The sequence below is a fragment of the Emydura macquarii genome, unplaced genomic scaffold (assembly GCF_026122565.2).
Source record: "Emydura macquarii macquarii isolate MOO-44397 ecotype Brisbane River unplaced genomic scaffold, CSIRO-AGI_Emac_v2 contig_3305, whole genome shotgun sequence".
In the NCBI taxonomy this organism is placed as follows: domain Eukaryota; kingdom Metazoa; phylum Chordata; order Testudines; family Chelidae; genus Emydura; species Emydura macquarii.
This window is the reverse complement of record NW_027133442.1, coordinates 961,969-980,348: the sequence shown is the minus strand read 5'-3', so window position 1 is coordinate 980,348 and position 18,380 is coordinate 961,969. Positions and strand designations below refer to the sequence as shown.

The 18,380-nt window shown below is 40.2% G+C and overlaps 1 protein-coding gene across 7 annotated transcripts in view; it reads left to right on the top strand.

Annotated features, from left to right (window-relative positions):
* The window catches only part of RALGAPA2 (Ral GTPase activating protein catalytic subunit alpha 2), a 346,401-nt gene that overhangs the window by 181,907 nt on the left and 146,114 nt on the right, over nt 1-18,380 (top strand). For all 7 annotated transcript variants that reach the window (XR_010917130.1, XM_067532894.1, XM_067532900.1 and 4 more), the window contains 3 exons: nt 3,291-3,349; nt 8,826-8,934; nt 17,995-18,105. Coding sequence is in view for 6 of the 7 variants with exons in the window: in XM_067532894.1 (XP_067388995.1) it covers nt 3,291-3,349; nt 8,826-8,934; nt 17,995-18,105 (279 nt within the window). In the remaining variant the exon portion in view is untranslated. The remainder of the gene's footprint in view (nt 1-3,290; nt 3,350-8,825; nt 8,935-17,994; nt 18,106-18,380) is intronic.

The window sequence follows — 18,380 nt, the reverse complement described above, 5'->3', positions numbered from 1 at the left end:
CCATGGTGGTCTGCTTTGATGCTTTTCCCCCACAGGGAGTTAAATTTTATTATGTTATGGTCACTATTACAAAGCGGTTCAGCTATATTCACCTCTTAGACCAGATCCTGTGCTCCATTTAGGATTAAATCAAGAATTCTCTCTCCTTTTGTGGGTTCCAGGACTAGCTGCTCCAAGAAGCAGTCATTTAAGGTAGCCAGAAACTTCATCTAGTTCTGAGATGACATGTACCCAATCATTATAGGGATAGTTGAAATCCCCCATTATTATAGAGTTTTTTATTTTTCTATGATCTAAATTCCCTGAGCATTTCACAGTAATTATCACCATCCTGGTCAGGTGGTAGGTAGTATATATATTTTTTCCTAAAATATTAATTTCAATGGAACTCCATAGGAGAGTAACTATACACATGGATATAATGTTTTGCAGTAGAGGGGCCTTAATAGTAATCACCTTGTTTTAAACAAGTGATAAAATGTTAATTTACACTGAAGTCAGCCCTAGTGGTAAAGCTATATATCTATATATAAAACATGAGATACCACACTAATATACTGGGGAATTTAGGTAAGGATGTAGGAGAATCTTCAAATGTCATGTAGGGAACTGTAGGTGGTTGGAAAAGGAGAAAGCACAAGACAACCACCCCTGCCCGCATCCTCCTTAACACCATGGCATAATATTCTTGCTTTCTCAACCAAATATAAATCAGACCTTATAGAGTTATGAGAAATGTTAAAATGAGGCAAATTAGGTAGGGTTAAGTCCTTTTCTGAGCTAACTAAAGTAGGCCAAAATTTTCACACAACTGCCTAGAACTGAGACACCTATGGCTGGATTCACAAAAGAACTTAGGTGCCTAACTGCCACTTCAGGCACCCAAGTTCCAGAATCAGATTCTGATGGGATTCACAAAGCTTCCCACTCCAAACACTGCAGGCGCCTAAATTCACTCCTGCACCTAAGTTTTTCAGCAAAAGTTCTCTGCGTGCCTATGTTTCTGCTTCTGCTCATGCCCACTGCAGCCCCACGCCAGGCATCTGCACGTTCATACACTCTGCAAGTTCATATATTCGGCAGTTTAGCAAATAATGTGATATGCACCAGTCTTGTTACTTCAAGTCGCTTCTCCCACACACCTTAAACCAAATGCACTACTTCAGATAAAATAAACAAACAAATGTATTAAACTACAGAAGGATTTTAAGTGATTATAAGTCAGAGGAAGGCAAGTCAGGTTTAGTCAAAATAAACAAAAGCCAAACACATTCTAAACTAAACACTTTCAGCAACTCTACAAACTCAGGTGGTTCTCACCACAGGCTGGCTGGTTTTCTTTCAGTCAGACTCCCCTCTTCTCCCCCTCCTCCCTCCCCCCAGTCAGGACTTCAGTTGCTTGGTGGTGTTTGCAGATGGAAGTGGAAGAGAGAGAGCATGATTCCTTCTCCCCTGTGGGGCTTGGCGCCCCCCCCCCCTCTCCCCTCCTCCCCCGGCTGCCTCCAGGGTCAGGTGACAAACAATGTCCTTGTATGGTTTCATCCATGTCCTGAGTCAGTGAGTATCACCTTATCATAGTTTCATACTGGCCAAGGGAAGGGAAGTAATTCACTCGAGAGTCTCTTTGATCCTTTGTTGATACCTAATCCTGTCCTTTGTTCCTGGAATGCTGAGCTGGGTTTGTTTTATGCATGCCTTAATGAGGTGCGAATTGCCCCTCTGCTCTGCAGAGTTTTGCCTGGATATGTTTCAGGCCATGAGGATGCATCTTTTGAATATTACATAGTGGCACCTCATAACCATACACATGACATTGCAACAAACATACTACTATAGCAATAATGCTCAGTGCGTCACGAGCATTCCAGAAATATCTCACATGACACACATTACATTTAACAATACACAATCACACTATAAGGGTGACCATGGGATGCAGGGTGTCACACCAACCTGCAGGGTCTAATGTGGTAAGAGAGCTCTGAGTGCACTTAATGGACCTGTGTAAACATGCTCATACAGAGTGGCCAGGGGAAGGAGGACCCTCCGCATAACTCTTAGTCCAGTAGTTAGGGTACTCCCCTGAGAGAGAGAAGGGATTTGAATAGGGATCTATAAACCTCTCAGGTCAGTGGCCTAGGTGCCGGGTTATGAGATATTCTCAGGAGGGGCTCTCTGTCTTTCCTCTTAAAGCTGTTCCACTGTGAATAAATAATGAAATAATTTTTGGGCCAGAGAGAAATTGAGGGCAAGCATGAGTAATGGCTCTTTAGCTTGGTGTTTAGAGACCACCCCTGGGAAGTGGGAGACCCAGGATCTAGTCCCCTGCTCCCATGACTTTTTAAAATTATTTATCCACAGTGGAACAGCTTCAACTGGAGAGACTGAGGTAGCCCCACATAAAAATATCCCATAAGTCAGAGCTCTCACCTGAGAGAGGGCAGATCGCTGTTCAAATGCTATCTCCTCTTTAGGTGGAGCAGGGCTTGAACCGGCAGTACTCTTTCCACTGGGCTAAAAGTTAGGAGAGAACTCCTGCTTTCCACCTCCACCTATGCCCAGCTTCTTGCAAAAACGCATAGTGCCGAATGTCAAAAGAGGGTTTGCACCTGATGATCCCAAGAAGAGGGGGAAGCGTCTTCCTCCAGACTGGATTTAGGCCCCAAACTCCCTCAGGGTAGAATTTAGGAGTCCTCCTCCATCTCGGAATTTCCCATTGGGTAGCTTGGGTGGGGCGCTGCCTAGCATGCTGGCTTTTGTGAACCCCTGTCTGAGTCACCTGTCTCTCCCTATTTATTGTATAGGGAGCCTAGGCACTGAACTCAGGCATTGTAAATCCCAGCAATTTTCTAGGCACCTAGAGGTTAGGTGTGGTGACACTCAGCATCACCATACCTACATTTCTTTGTGAATCTGTCCCATAAATCCCTAGCTAAACAATTAAAAGTGACTATATGAATTTTCAGAAATTCTGAGTTCTCCCACTGGGGCAAATGGGTGCTCAGCAATTCTGAAAATCAACCCACTTCAATTTTGGTGCCTGTGTTTGAATGTAAGTACTTAAGGTGATCCACCCAATTTTATAAATTTTGGCTGTAACCAATATTTCTCCCACTTTTGTCAAAATAGGATGTGAAATAAATATCCATTAGAGAGAGTGTACTGCGACTACCAAATTTATTTCACTTGTGACCCAGTCTAAGTTAGATATCTAACACACTTGAATTAATAAAGAAGTAATCTGTTTGTAGGGAAAAAATTGTTTATTCTAATTAATTTTATTGTTTTAGTGTTACCTCATAAATATTCTATTGAAGAATGCCACAGACGAGCCAAGTGAAGCTGCAAGGTAAAATATTGAATAAAAGAGAAAATATTGTGAAATCTTAAGATGGCAAATTGAAATAGAAATAAGTTAGTGTGAAATGACTGTACTTTTTGGAGGCCATACAACTTGAACAGTATCAAAAATAATAGGTTGGGTGACAATGATTTTGTGGATATTTGAAACTGAGTGTATTGTAAAGTTTTAAAAACAGATTGGACTGAAGTGTCTTGTAAAACAATATTGTGGTCGGGTGGGTGTTTTTTATTTCTATTATTTCATCTATCTGTAAACAAATAACTATGTCCAAAGTTCCGTTTTTGAACTTTTGTTTTGTAGCACAGACGGGGGGACCATATTTTGCTCTCATTCTCAGTATAAGTGAGATCAGAATTTGGACCGTAAGCCTGCATACATACCTTGAAATCTCACCTCTTTGATTTTGTACTTAGTCATAGATTCATAATTCCAAGGCCAGATGGGACCATTATGATCATCTGGTCTGACCTACTGTACAACATAGGCCATAGAACTTCCCCAAAATAATTTCTTAGAGCATATCAGTAAAACATCCAAAGTTGATTTAAAAATGGTCACCGATGGAGAATCCAATATGACCTTTGGAAAATAGTTCCAATTATTTATTACTCTCACCATTAAAAATTGACACCTTATTTACACTCTGAATTTGTCTTGCTTCAACTTCCAGCTGTTGGATTGCGTAACACCATTCTCTACTACATTTAAGAGCCCATTATTAAATATTTGTTCTCCATATAGGTACGTACAGACTGTAATCAACACACCCCATAACCTTCTCATTGTTAAATTAAATAGATTGAGCTCTTTGAGTCTATCACTATAAGACATATTTTCAAATCCTTATTAAACAAAAGAAACCTTGCACTTAAAATAAAACCAAAAAGTTTCTTTTTAACCTTTATTTTCCGTTTTCAACTATTAGTTTTAATAAATTGCTGTCTTATGCATTTTCTTACAAAAAGGATTATTCTGATAGACAAAGCACATCATCCTGCATAATGTGAAAATCAGGTAAACAGAGTATGTGTCCATTCTGAGACCTTTTTAGCATGGCTTGTATTTACTTGTATCAAATGTATTTACTTGTATCCTGTCAGCTTTGAAGGATACATGGCAGAGGTAATCAATTTTTTGTCAAGGTCCTTATTTCTTGGTCAATGTATAGTCAAGGTCCATACTCCAGAGAAAAGAATACAGAAATAACAACAATATTGATAAGTAAATAAAAAGATTTCACAGTCTGTTCAAAAGCATCTGGCTGTCCAGATTTGGCCTGTTCACCTGTTACTACCCCGATACAAGATATGCAGTGTACATGTTGTTGTGTTGGTCCCAGAATATTAGAGAGACAAGGTGGATGAGGGACAATTCAGGCTCATTAATACCCCTCCAGACATAGTGGAGAAAGGAAGGGGATGGGAGGCGATGGGGGGATGGTTAGCTGCCTTCTTTCCTCGCTTGAATGGTCCATTGAAATATGTGCGAAATGTGACCTGTCCATGCCTAGTGTAGCCACCTGAAAATACCAAGGTCAGGGCAGGCTGCAAAAAGAGAGCCGATTCTCCCAACACTGGTGGGTGACACTGAAGTCAGACTTCCCAACCAGCCACAAACAGTGCTTCTGATTCCCCACACTGGTTATCAAGAAGCCAAAATATATTTACTACATTTCAGTCTCTGGCTCCCAATCAGCCACTAGGTCCAGTAAAGAGATCAGTTATTTAAAACTCTTTACCCAAAAGGTTTCTCCTGACCCCAAAGGGTCAGCCACAGTACCAGATCAATATAAGTTTAGATCTTACCCAAAATACCACACTGCCAGCCAATCCTTTAGTAAATGAAACTACAGGTTTATTATATAAAGAAAGAAACAAATTATAAGAGAAATGTTAAAGGATTAAAAGCAATCAGGTACATACAAATTATTTGAAAGTCCATATATATCAGGTGTCTAGTAGGATTGTGGAGTTTGCAGGCTTGTATAGTCCCTCTGGTATACATTCAGTATCTGGGTGGGTCTCAGTCCTTTGTTTCACAGCTTCAGTTCAGTTGTAGATGAGTTGATCCAGAGATAAGTGAAGACTGAAGACAGAAAACAGACTAAAGACCAAATAGATGTCCTGCAGCTGCCTTTTATGTCCTTTGGCCTAGGCCATGCTGCTTGTGGAATTTTACAGGAATAAAATGGAGTCCAGAGTCACATGAGTAAGTCCTGGTGACTCATCAGGTATATCTCTGGCTTCTCCCCCAGGGCCCCTTGTACCTGTGAATTTCTTAATGGGCCATTAAGCAGACTAGTGCTGCAGCCATCCTGTCTGGGGTGTCGCCCAGACACAGCACAATTTGAAATACAGATATATCAAACATATCCATAACTTCCATTACACATATAACACATGAACATAAACATCATCATCTTACTTAGCACATTATAGCCTTTCTAACAGTACCTGACACGGCTTATCTCATATGAATTATTATGATTTTGACATATTGATGTTAAATCCCCCCCCCCCAAATCTAGCCAGCATGACACCCCCAATGCGAGATTGGTGTAGAAGGGAGTAACCAGAGCTCCTGAATACACCTCAAGGGCCCCCCCAATCCAGCCAGCATGACACTAACTACTTATACTAAACAATCTGTTCCACCTTGTATTTAGCTGTGATACTCTGTGTGCGTTTCTCAGACCCGAAGAAGAACTCTGTGTAAGCTCGAAAACTTGTCTCTCTCACCAACAGAAGTTGGTCCAATAAAAGTCACCTCACCCATCTTGTCTCTCTAATATCCTGGGACCAACATGGCTACAACATCACTGCCTTACAGCTTTGAAGGAGGCTTTTGAATCCATCAGATCTATTTGTAGGTATTAAAAATCTGGATATTTTAACATGCTATTAGTTACGTGTAACATTTAATTAAAAGTCAGAGATACACGGAGTAGATCATGAGAGCTTTAAACAAGAGCTTACCATCAATTCTACACTTTTTTGAGAAAGTCCTTTAAGGATTCTAAATGAAAAGAAATGCTAAACTTTACATTTAAACAGTGAAGACTGTGATATCAGATAAAGAAAGAAGTTTTTAAATAATCCCTGTGGATGCTGTCCTTTACCACTTAAGTCAATGGAAGCTTTACTCTTGACTTCAGCAGCAGCAGCAGGATCAGACTTAATATATTTTAGTGCAATATACAGTTCCTCTACAAATAATTTTTGTAATCACAAGTAAGGTCCCGATCTTGCAAGCACTAACTTATTTATATCCTTGATGATTTTTCGTAAGAAAGTGAGGTTGAAGATGGGGTGAGATTTGGGAATGTCTTTCTTTCTCAATGTTGGCTTTTTCAAGAATGAGCAGACTAATGTTTTTTTCAAGTAGGTTGGCAGGGTTGCTTATCTGAAGTGGAGGCTTGTCAACTAAGACGAATAAGAATTGTTTTCTGTTAGTGAAGACATCCTTTTAGGAGTTGATTTTTTTGAAATGGGTGGGTCATATGACAGGACATAAATCTATATTTGCTATATAATATTGTGAAATAGAGGTGTATGTGTCTCATCTAAAAAATGTTTGTTTGGTTAATATATTGCTAGAGTTTCATTGGAGGATTATTTCCATGATTAGTGAGAACATTTGTTCTTTGAGGGCTTTCCCCAGCCAGGAGATTCATGGATCAGTTTTGTAGACTGTGGCTTATATATTCCTAACAGCTTCCAAAGGCTACTGTCAGTTTGGTTGGCGGAAGAGTCAGAAAAAATAACAAACAACTTGATTTTAAAAATAAAATAAAACTCCAGGCCAATTCAAAGGTTCAGAATTTAGCAATGTTAAAATAGCACAACAAAACTCATAATACTTTGAGGGTCACTAGTTTAGAAAGTTCTGGATAAAAACCTTACAATGTCCAACGAGCTTCCTGAACCAAAAACTGTTAATCCTGGGGTAGTTACAGAAGAGCTATAATTTCAGGAGATTTGAACTAAAGGCAGGCTATGACAAGAATGCCAAACAGCTATCTCCATTGTAAATGAGTGACTGTAGGGTTTCAAACATAAAGTGGCTGTCAAGTTGCTGAACTAAAAGCAATACCTTCCTTACCAAGGGGTTGTATCTTAGTGATCTGTGAAGTCCATTCTTACAGGAATAACAGAAGACATTCAAACAAAACCAAGGACACCATGTCTCTGTCTCTCGAGGACATGTAGAATTCTACTGACCATGCTTGTGAGCAGACCAAAGAAACATGCCCACTTGGTCACTGAAAATGAAAAAGGTCAGGAACAGCAAGCCCAGACTCCAGGAAGTGGTGCACCTCAGTGGTTGTGTGGGCTATTGCAGAAGAATGGTTTTGTGTATTAAATGGACAGATAAAGTTAAATTAACAGAGAACAAGTGGCCATGTGGTCTGAAAGCCACCAAGGTTCAGAGACAGTAGTTGACAAATGATTGCTAAGAAACAGAATAGTTCTCCAATCTGCTGGAGAGGTTACTGGTTGTCTAGCCTGACCTCCATCCTAAATATTGGTTAGCTTGTTTGTTTGGATTTGGGATTGTTTACTTTTCTTTTACCCTTACATTAGTTTGTGGTTGATGTTTTTGTCTGATATTATGTTTTATTTACAGTTGGTTATTTTTTAATGGGAAGATGCAGTAGCCATTCGAGTCCTGCCTTGTGACAGGAGTATACCCTTTTATAATAACACTGACCCATGATATATGGCTGGGGACAGGAAACAGAGAACAGTCTGTTATCAACACTCCTGTGTGCTGCACCTTTATTACACCATCTGTTATTTATAAAATAGAAAATCTATAAGGGATTTTTGTCAGGAAGGGAATTTTTCTACCCACCCACAGTCATTAGAGGTTTTGCTAGCACCTCTATTGCTTGCAAGTATCATCTTTGAATGTTTAAGGAGCTTTCTTTCATTCTTTCTTTCCTTCCTTCTTTTCTTCCTTCCTTCCTTCCCCCAAAATAATTGGCTTTTGAGCATTGCCAAGAGGTGTAGGAAAGAGAGATGTGACTTAATGGGCCCTTTCTCCTCTTCTCCCTGGCTGAAAGGGAAACTTAGGGTGGGTTTGCAGAAGTGCTCAGCATTGCCCTAACTCTGCTTCCTTTCAAGTCATTCCTGTTTACTTCAGGGGAGAGTAGAGTTAGGCCATTTCTGAGTACTTTCAAAAAATCATACCTTAGGGGTTGAGACATCCTGAACACAGTTTAAAATTTATTTCGGGTTGACTAACATTCATTCGATGTCAAACTCTCTTTTTGATTCTGTTGCTTTTGGTAAATTAGCAATAAAATCTTCTGTAAATAAAAAAAGATTTGTACTGTGTCATTAAGAAATCATTATGAAGTCTTCCAAAAGATATTTTTCAGAAAGTGAGAAATATTAAGGAAGGAGGGTATTCTTTTAAAGCTTATAACTAAATCATTGTTTCCTTTTCTTTTTAAAAGGTGTATAGCTGTTTGCTGCCTTGGAGTTTGGATATGTGAAGAACTAGTACAGTGCACAAACCATCCTCAAGTGAAGGATGCGATAAATGTTATAGGTGTGACACTAAAGGTATTAGTATGAAATGTGTTTGTGAGATGAATAAAGGGAACATTTGTATGAAGAAGGTATTTTAGATACTTGGAATATTCACCAAGCATACATAAAGTTAAGCATGTGCATAAGTGTTTTTCTGACTTAGGATCAAGGTGTGTCTCAGTTGTCTATCCTGATTATTGGTTCTTTATGAATTGAGATAGTGCACACTTCTGTACTGCCCAGGCCTGAAGCCCTTGGGCTTCATTATCTCTCCCTCCCATTCGCACGCCCACCCAAGGCGGCAAGTCATGGGTTTCGGCTTTGGTCCCCCCGCCCAGGGTGGTGGGGCTTGGACTCAGATTTCGATCCCCCTTCTAAGGGTCATGTAGTAATTTTTGTTGTCCAAAGGGGGTCACAGTGCAATGAAGTTTGAGAATTGTTGCTCTAGAGCAGTGTTTCTCAATTAAATTTGGCCACGGAACCCTTTTGAACTCAATAAATAATTGCAGAACCCCCAAACTCTTAACAGTATTTTTACATATGGGGTCAAAAAAAATGTCGAAATAAGCAAATTATATACAAACTGCTAGGTCAGCGTTTCTCAGTTAAATTTCCCCGCGGAACCCTTTAGGCTCTGCGGGGAAATTACACTCATACTCGATACCCTCCGCCGAAAAATCCGGGACATCTTCCCTTTTTCGGCAGCACGGAGAACAGCTGCTCTTGGCGGCGCGATGTCACTTTCTCACGGAATCCCAACAGTGTTCCTGCGGAACCTGAGAAACACTGCTCTAGAGCGTCTAAATTGGAGTACTAGTTACCAGAGTGCTGGATCAGCTACGGTTTCCTACCACTCTATCTCAGTGTTGCTTGATGCTGTCTTTAATATCAGTTGAGATGGAATAAATGAAACAGTTTTACTTTAATATGTTAGCAGAAGGAATGAAAGAATCATGAAAAGATTCTCTTATTTCCATGTGGTACAATTGCTCACTGGATACAGTCTCTTCACCTTCGTCAAAGACACATAGTGGCAAAGGAATAGAGTGTTGCTATGGGGTGATAAATTCCTGCAGCTGTATGAATACTTTCTAAAATATTAGAAAATAAATTTTGATGAGAGATAGGAGCCACTTGCCTAGAGATGGTGTTAAATGACTTTTCTATCATTCCAAATAATTGGTAATTAGTAAATGCAGGGGAGTGACGGCTATTCATTGTGTCAGTTTTTGGAAAGTTACATTTCCTTTTGGCTTATAGAGAACAGAATGAGCTTGCAGTTCTTTTAAAATAGTAAATATTTTAATTTAATAAATATTCTTACTAAATTTTCAAAATCTTATTGGTAAGTCTCAGCCATCTAAGAAATAAATGAAAGATATACCTTATTTTTTAATCTTCAAATACTTCACTAATTTTTATTGAACTAGTGATCATTTTTTTAAAAATCAGTGTGATCATCTCTGTTAGCATGTGCCTTTAATTTTCATAAACGTATGTGTTTGTCTGAAATGTCATTGTATGGGTAGACATATTGGTCAAATAACAAAAACTTGACTACTTCATACAAATATTGGCATGATTGAAGAGGCCTTGTGAAAAACTCAGGAAGTGCTTGAAAAGATCATGTAAAAAATTAATAGTTGTAAGCAGGAAATGATTATATTACGTAAGGTAATGATAATTACTTATCCTTATAATAATTAGTTATACTATACTAAATAAAGGTGATTATAGGTGGTGACGGTAGCAATGTCTTTAGTTCAGGTTGCCTGAAATTTTCCATTATAGGACCCTGTTTTCTGTTGCTTATAACTTTGCCAAACTTAAACTATTTAGGTTGAAATTTTCTATGGTGGGTATCTGCCTCAGGCTGAGTTTTTTTGGAAAGTTTCAGCTAACATAGTTCAACTGTATCTAAGAATGAGGTTAGAGAAAAATATGTTGTTTTGCCCATATTAAAAAAAAATCTTATCTGTTTCACTGAGAAGCTCAGCAGCTCTAGCATCTCTATGCCGTAGAAAAAAGATGTGAAATTTGGCTGGTGGCGTTGACCTGGTGCAAGGGATGTGCCTTTTGCCATCTCTATGAAAATTCACCCTAATTTGGCCTCTTTTGAAATGATCTGTTTGCATATGCTGTTAGATTGGCAGTTAAATTTTCTGAAGAGTCCATCTGCACTGAGTAGTTCCATTCCCACTGCTCCTACATACCAACCAAACTACTCATGCACCCTTCTCAGAGTGGCTGAGTGAGTCCTGTGAAAAAATAGTATATGATCATGTAATTAAAAACTGTATAATATCATAATGCATATACAAAAGGGGTCTGGATTAAGGTTGTGTAGGTAACCTTAATTATGGCATTTACTAATTTTGAGTATTTGACTTTGCAACCTTAACTACTACCTCAAGGGCTCTGCATATTCCCACTTATGCATTTTGCACCACCTAGTCTCCAAGCATTGTTTCTTAATATGCTTACACGCTCTCTTCTACCCCTCATCCCTGTGTATCCAAACATTCTGAAGGCGAGGCTATATAAGGGCTCATGAGGGCCCTTTACCACCTCAGTTCCTTCCAACTGTTTGCCTCGATGCAAGTGAACCGCTCCAGTCCATTTGCATTTGGGGAGGTGGGTGGGAGGGAGGTGTCTCCATTCTTCGTGTTAATTAATTGTTTAGTATTGTAGTTTAAGTATAAATCAGTAGTTAGTAGTTCAGTTCCAGGTTATGGCGAAACTAAAGAAGAAAAAAAATCCGAGATTCTTCAAGAATTGTGCTTTGTGCTCTGCTTTCTTCCTCGGATCTGAGTGATACAGGCTTTGATGGTTCTGAGGCCTGCATCATCTTCACCTGAGAAAAGGGGAGAGTAACAGAGGAAAAAGACTCACTATAGTTCCTCCTCCTAAGGCTCCTACAGGGGGGCTTCCACACAGCTTTCTCTCCATTTATTTCTGTCCTCGGTCCAGGCCGTTGTTTCTGGTGCATTCCATAGTGGATCCAAGGCTGGATCTGTATCTAAAGGAGGATAGAGGAATAATAGAGATGTTTCCTCCTGATCTGTCCCTCTTTTTGGTGATCCTCCTGCAGGTATGTTCCTGAATTCCAGTTGCCAGGGAGACTGGCAGTTCTGAGCTTCAGGGACTTTTCAGTTGTCCTCTTTATGAATGGAGAGGTCATGTTTCATCTGTAAAGGATTTGGTGCGTGTGATCGGGTGACTACCACACACTCACTCTGCAGGGTTTAATGCAGGCCAGATGGGCCAATTAACCCATTAGGCAGCTAATTAAGGAGGCTTGGCTGAGCAGGAATACGTGAGACCTATAAAGCCCAGGAGCTGAAAGGAAAAGGAGCTGCTGGGAAAAATCAGACACTCCCAGGAGAAGGGGAATAAGTAGAGGCTACAGGCACTCCCTAGGAAGAGGGAGGAGGCTTTGGGAACTGGTAGACCCAGGAAGAAAAGGGGAATCAGCAATAGGAGGCAGCCCAGGGATAAAGCAGTGAGACCAGAGAAAAAAGGTCCAGATTGCTGAGCTGAGGGTCCCTACGCTGGAATCCGGAGATGAGGGCTGTTGGAGGCCCAGTACAATTTGAGTTGTTTGATCACTGTCTTACAGGCCTAGCATAGCTTCAGTTGCTTGCTTGGCTATTTTGACCCTTGTAGCATGACATCTTCCAGTTGGTAGAGTGAATAGGACTACTGAGTAACCTTGCAGATGTCTTAGTTTCCACATACCATAGCACATAACAAGACAAAATATACATGTATACTTGCAGCTGCACGTAGATAACGGTGATGGGAACAAGAAGTTATGTCTGGGGGTACACCGTTTCATTGCCGAGGGGCATATTTTTACACTGCCCCTCCTATCACCAAATGTTGTTTTGACGACCCCAATTATTATGGTGAGAATGGAATGTAGTTAAGGGTGAAAACCCAGTGTAGGTAATTAGCATATATGATAATGAATAGAGAGGTAATTATGTAAAAGTTGCTTATGGTAGGGTATAAGAAGTTACTACTTAGACAAAGGGGCATGCTCCATCAACACCTGACTCCACGAGAGGTGCTGCCGATCAGACCAGAGGCTGCTGACTCCCTGATGGGGCCTCTGAAGAAAGCCATTTCTATATACAGCCTTTTGAGTGACTGCTTAGCTCTCCAGGCTTAGTGAATATGATATATTGTAGTTAATTTTAGGTTTTGTATTCAACTAGTATATCTATAGAAAACCTTGCACATTAAACCTTATTGATCTGCTAATCGGGAATACCGTGTCTCACTGGTATTCACACTGATCACTAAGTGTCCAGTATCAATAAGGGCGGGCCCAGATTCCCTTACCAGCCACTGGGTGAGTGGCACCAAGGCAGTGAGCAAGAGGACTGCCTAGGACTATTGAGGAGCGAAACCTCCCCCAGAAAGGGGAAACACAGACAGTGACACGGCTGGAGTGTTGAGCCACAATGCTGTGGTTCCTGAGTCTGTGGGAAGAGCTGCAGCCGGATGGAGTGACTGTGTACAAACCACAGACGGGGGAGGTGGCAGCCTCAAGCTAATCTCCACGATGCCAGGTGGAGGCGCCAGTCCAGCGGTGAGTGGTGCACCTTGTGACAGTGGGGGAGAAATACTTTCTTGCGATTCCACCAGATCCACCTGCATCTCAGACAGTGGTCCATGGTACTCTGTCTGAAGAAGATGATGATGAGATTGCTCTTCTTTTTAAACAGGATCATGCAGATACAGACTGTGGTCCTGATTTTTCACCATGTGAGCATGTGGGAGTAGCTTCCTCTTCCCCTTCTGGACCATGCTACAATTTTTTGATTTAGTGGATCACATGGTGTCCACTTTGCATTTACCTACAGTGCCTGAGCAAGAGACATCCCTTCTGATGTTGGACATTTTTGGGGCTACCTTCAAGAATAGGATGTCATTACCAATCCTTGATAGTTTGCTGCAGCCTGCTAAGACTGCTTGGTCCATGCCTGCCTCTTGCCAACCTATTTCCAAGAAAGCAGACAAATTAAATCAGGTACCTTTGGAGGGATTTTCATACTTGCATTCAAACTTTGTACTTAATTTGCTGGTGGTGACTGCTGCCAGTAGTAGGTCGAGGTGTAGACATGCACGTTCCACCCCTGCAGACCGAGAAGGGTAGAAGATTGATTATGTAGGGAGGAAGGTGTTCTATTGTTCCTCTCTTGGTATTAGAGTGGCAAATTACCAAGCTGTTATGGCCTGCTACCAGCTTCACCTTTGGAAAAAGAAGGCACTGTTTGTGCAGGATTTGCCAAATGACAAAAAGAGATTGGCAAATGCAATCCTAATGGAGGGTCAGAATGTGGCAAAGCACTCTCTCAGGACTTCATTTGATACCTCGAACTCTGCTGCTAGATCACTGACTTCTGCAGTTACTTCGAAGAGACATGCTTGGCTTTGTTCCTCTTCTCTGTCTCTGCATACTACAATTAATGTGGAAGATCTCCCCTTCAAAGGAGATGGTATTTTCTGTGAAAAGACAGATGAGTTGCTGGAGAAGCTGAAGAAGACAAAATCTTTGAGCTTTATTAGGAGGAGACTTTTTACTTCTTCTTTCCCTTATCAGAGAAAGTGTTATCCACAGTCATCTTGAGCTTTTCTTGTCAAATCAAAAACTTCTACAGCAGCACCAGCGGGCTATGTATTTCCAGAGCTAGCATAAGAAAAGGTCTTTTAAATCGAGGCCTAACTCTAAGTAATCTGCTCCTTTTCTGTCATCTTTGTCTCATACCAGGCCTCAGATTTGATATGAGGATTGAGAGTCTAGAATTAGTCAGTGAGGACCCTTCCCTTCCTGTATTTGGAGACATCCTAGCCCATTTTATCATCAAATGAAGCTTATTTACATCTAACAAATAGAAATGGGCTTTGCCATTCAGTTCAAGAAACTACCGCTTTGTTTCCCCTGCCCTTCTTTTTTCAGGGAATCTTCTCACAAGGCTATTCTATTTTCAGACATGTGGAAGTTTCTTCTCATGGTAGCGGTTGAGGAGGTATCAGGGAACTTGCAAGATCAGGGGTTTTATTTAAGGTACTTTCTAGTGCTGAAAATTGATTGGGGGAGGGGGGGTTCGTCCCATTTTAGATTTAAGAAACTTGAACAAGTATATCCGAAGTTTTGGTTCTGTACTTTAACTATGGAAGCTTTCAGTTATGGATTGGGTTTGTGACTCTCAGTTTAAAGGACACATATTTTCATATCTCTATTTGACACGGTCACCAAAAGTACCTTCATTTTGTGATGGCGGGACACCATTTCCAGTATAAGGGGCAACTGTTTGGCCTGTCCACAGCACCAAGAGTTTTTACAAAATGCTTCTCTGTTGTAGCGGCTCAGTTGAGAAAGCAGGGTATTTTTGTTTACCCCTATCCTGAGATTGTCTCTTGAAGGCTGTTTGTGAGGTTTTATTAAGCCACATGGCTTCTACATCTCCCCCACCCCCCTTTTCTTTTTTCAGACCTGAGATTTCTTCTGAATGTCAAAAAGTCAATTCCCTGTCCAACTCAGAAAATTTTATTCATAGGCTCCATATTGGACTTGGTAGCATGAAGAGCCTTTTTACTAGAAGACACATTTTTTAAAATAGCTCAATATGTTTTATACGTTCAGATATGTCAAAATTAGAAAGTAACCTTCTTTATGGGTTTTATGGCAGTTATTACTCTGTTTGTGCAACTCACTATGAGGCCAATGCAACTTTGGCTGTCTCAGATCTACAGACCAAATCTGGAAAATTTCTAAATGTTAATCAGCATGCCTCAAAACAGTCTGGAATCATTGATGTAATGGTCAGTCAGAGCATGCGTTCTCAGGGGAGTCCAGTTCAATCGCTCTTCACCATCAGTGAAGATAACATAAAATGTGTCAAATAGTGGTTGGGGGCGGGGCCACATCTGAATCATTTTATAGTTCATGATCAATGGACTTCTCAGGCAAGAGCGTTGCACATCAGCATGTTGGAGTTGGGAGCCAGGAAGGTTGTGCAAGTAATAACAGCCAATACATCCACCATGTATTACATCAGCAAATTGGTTACTTAATCCACTGTGCCTTGCACAGTAGTGATCAGATTATTCATTATGTTTATCCAATGATGCTGATTTAACAGGAGAGAATGTGATTGCAGATCGTCTCAGCAGGGACGGATCTCAAATACACAAATGGTTTCTGAAGGATCTTTTCATTCAGAATATATATTTTTAGGTGAGGTCAACCATGGACCTGTAGGCCATGAGGTTCAACAAAAAGTGTTGCCTCTTCTGCTCAAGAGTCGTCAGGACAGTTAATCCATCTCAGATGCTTTACTTCTGCAGTGGGGAAGTGGCTTTCTGTATGCTTTTTTCCCTTTCCATTGATCCAGAAGGTAGTGATGAAGATACATCAGGACAGGGCAAATATGATTGATTGCCTTGGCTTGGCCACATCAGCCATAGTTGATGGGTCTTCTTCCTCTTTTCCATCTTCCTCTTTTTCGAGATCTTGTGTCGTTATAACAGGGCAGGATTCTTCATCCATATCTACAAACCTGATGGCTTGGGCAATCAGACTTGGATTTTGTCTATTCTTGAACAGTCATGGTTCTTGTCGGTGCAGAATGTACTGCTTAGTTCTAGAAAGTTGTCTACCAGAATGTGTTACCATTTGAAGTGGACCAGGTTTCTGACTTGGGTGAGGGGAAAATCTGATTCACCTGTCTCAGTTTCCATTCCTTTGAAAGTTCATTTGGCAGGTATTTTCACTTACCATATTTTAGTTGATGATAGATTGCTATTCATGCATAATATAGTTAAGAAGTTTATGTATCCCACTTTGAAAAATCCTGTTCCTCCATGGGATCTTCATGAGTGTAGCTAAAATCACAGTAAGTTACCTGTTGCCCCCTTGGCTTCATGTTCTTTATATTATTTTTCCCTTATCCCTTAAGTTGGCATTCATTATTGTCATAATGTGAGCCAGAAAGGTGAACAAATTACATGCTTTGATAGCTGATTCACCATTTACATCTTTTCATAAAGATAAGGTGGTTCTTGGGCCTGATCCTAGGTTTTGCCAAAAGTGGTTTATGATTTTCACATCAGTCAGATGAATAGGTCAGTGTTTTTTTCCAAAACTGCACGCTAAGCAGATGGAAACTATTTTACACACTTGGAATGTAAGAAGAGCTCTTGCATATTATTTAGTTAGAACTAAAAGTTTTGGAAAATCATCTAAATTATGTCGTATGCTAAGAATCACATGGGTTATACAGAGTCTTCCCAGACTTTTTCTAGATGGATTAAACAATGTATTGTTGAATGTTACACATTAGCAGAAGTTCCTATACCTCACAACAGTATGATCTCATTCTTCTAGAGTTATGGCAGCTTCTTTTGCTTGCCTTAAGCAAGTCCCTGTTACTGAAATTTGCATGGCTTCAACCTGGAGTTGTATAAACACTTTCACTAAACATTATGCTCTCACTTTGGCCTCAATTTGGTAGAGCAGCATTTCAGTCTCAATGTAGTTACACCCTGTTCCCTCCTCCAGGTTATTTTCAGCGCTTCTTATCAAACTACCCATAAATGGCAATATGCAGAGCCACTCAAAAAAGATATGAAGGTTGGTTACGTGTAACCAGAGATCTTCAGGATGGCTCTGCAAATTCATACTTCCAACCCAATATCTCCTCTTTCTCCGAATCCCTTTTGTTCTGCTTGTCTGAGTTGGCTGTGAAAGGAACCAAAGTGGTGGAGGGCACTTTACACCCTTTATATAGTCTCAACTTCAGAACATTCAGAGGCACTAGGGAGTGGGCATGTGATCGGACGCTGCTTGGAGAAGGTTCTACCATTAGGCACCACTAGGCAGTGCAAAATCCATAAATGTGAATATGCAGAGCCATCTCGAAGAACTCCAGTTACAAATAACGTTTATTTTCCTGTAATGTAATTTTTATGGCTGTAGCACCATTTAAAATAGTAGAAACTCTGACATTAAATGTTTATTATATGTGAATATTTTTTCTGGCATGATACTGTTTTGTTTAATTTTATTTTTTTCTCTTACAGTTTTCTAATAAATTGGTAGCTCAGGTAGCCTGTGATGTTCTTCAACTGCTAGTTTCTTATTGGGAAAAGCTTCAGAAGTATGAATCCTCTTTATCCAGGAAAATTACTGAAGTATGTCTTCTCTCTTAAAATACTCATGTATGGGAATTGACAATAACACATCTGATGTTCTGTATTGATTGTTCATAGAATTGAAAAAGCTTCAAAGTTAACAGAATGTCCAACTGAAGCTATTTTTAACAGTTTGAAAGAATCATTGCTTAACATAAAGTTGCAATCATATAACTCTTAACTTTCTTTGCTTCCTTCTGCAATCATTATTAGGAGAGTTCTTTGCTGTAGATTGCTGGAGCCAGTGTGTTTTTTCCAATTTGCACTGTTATTTC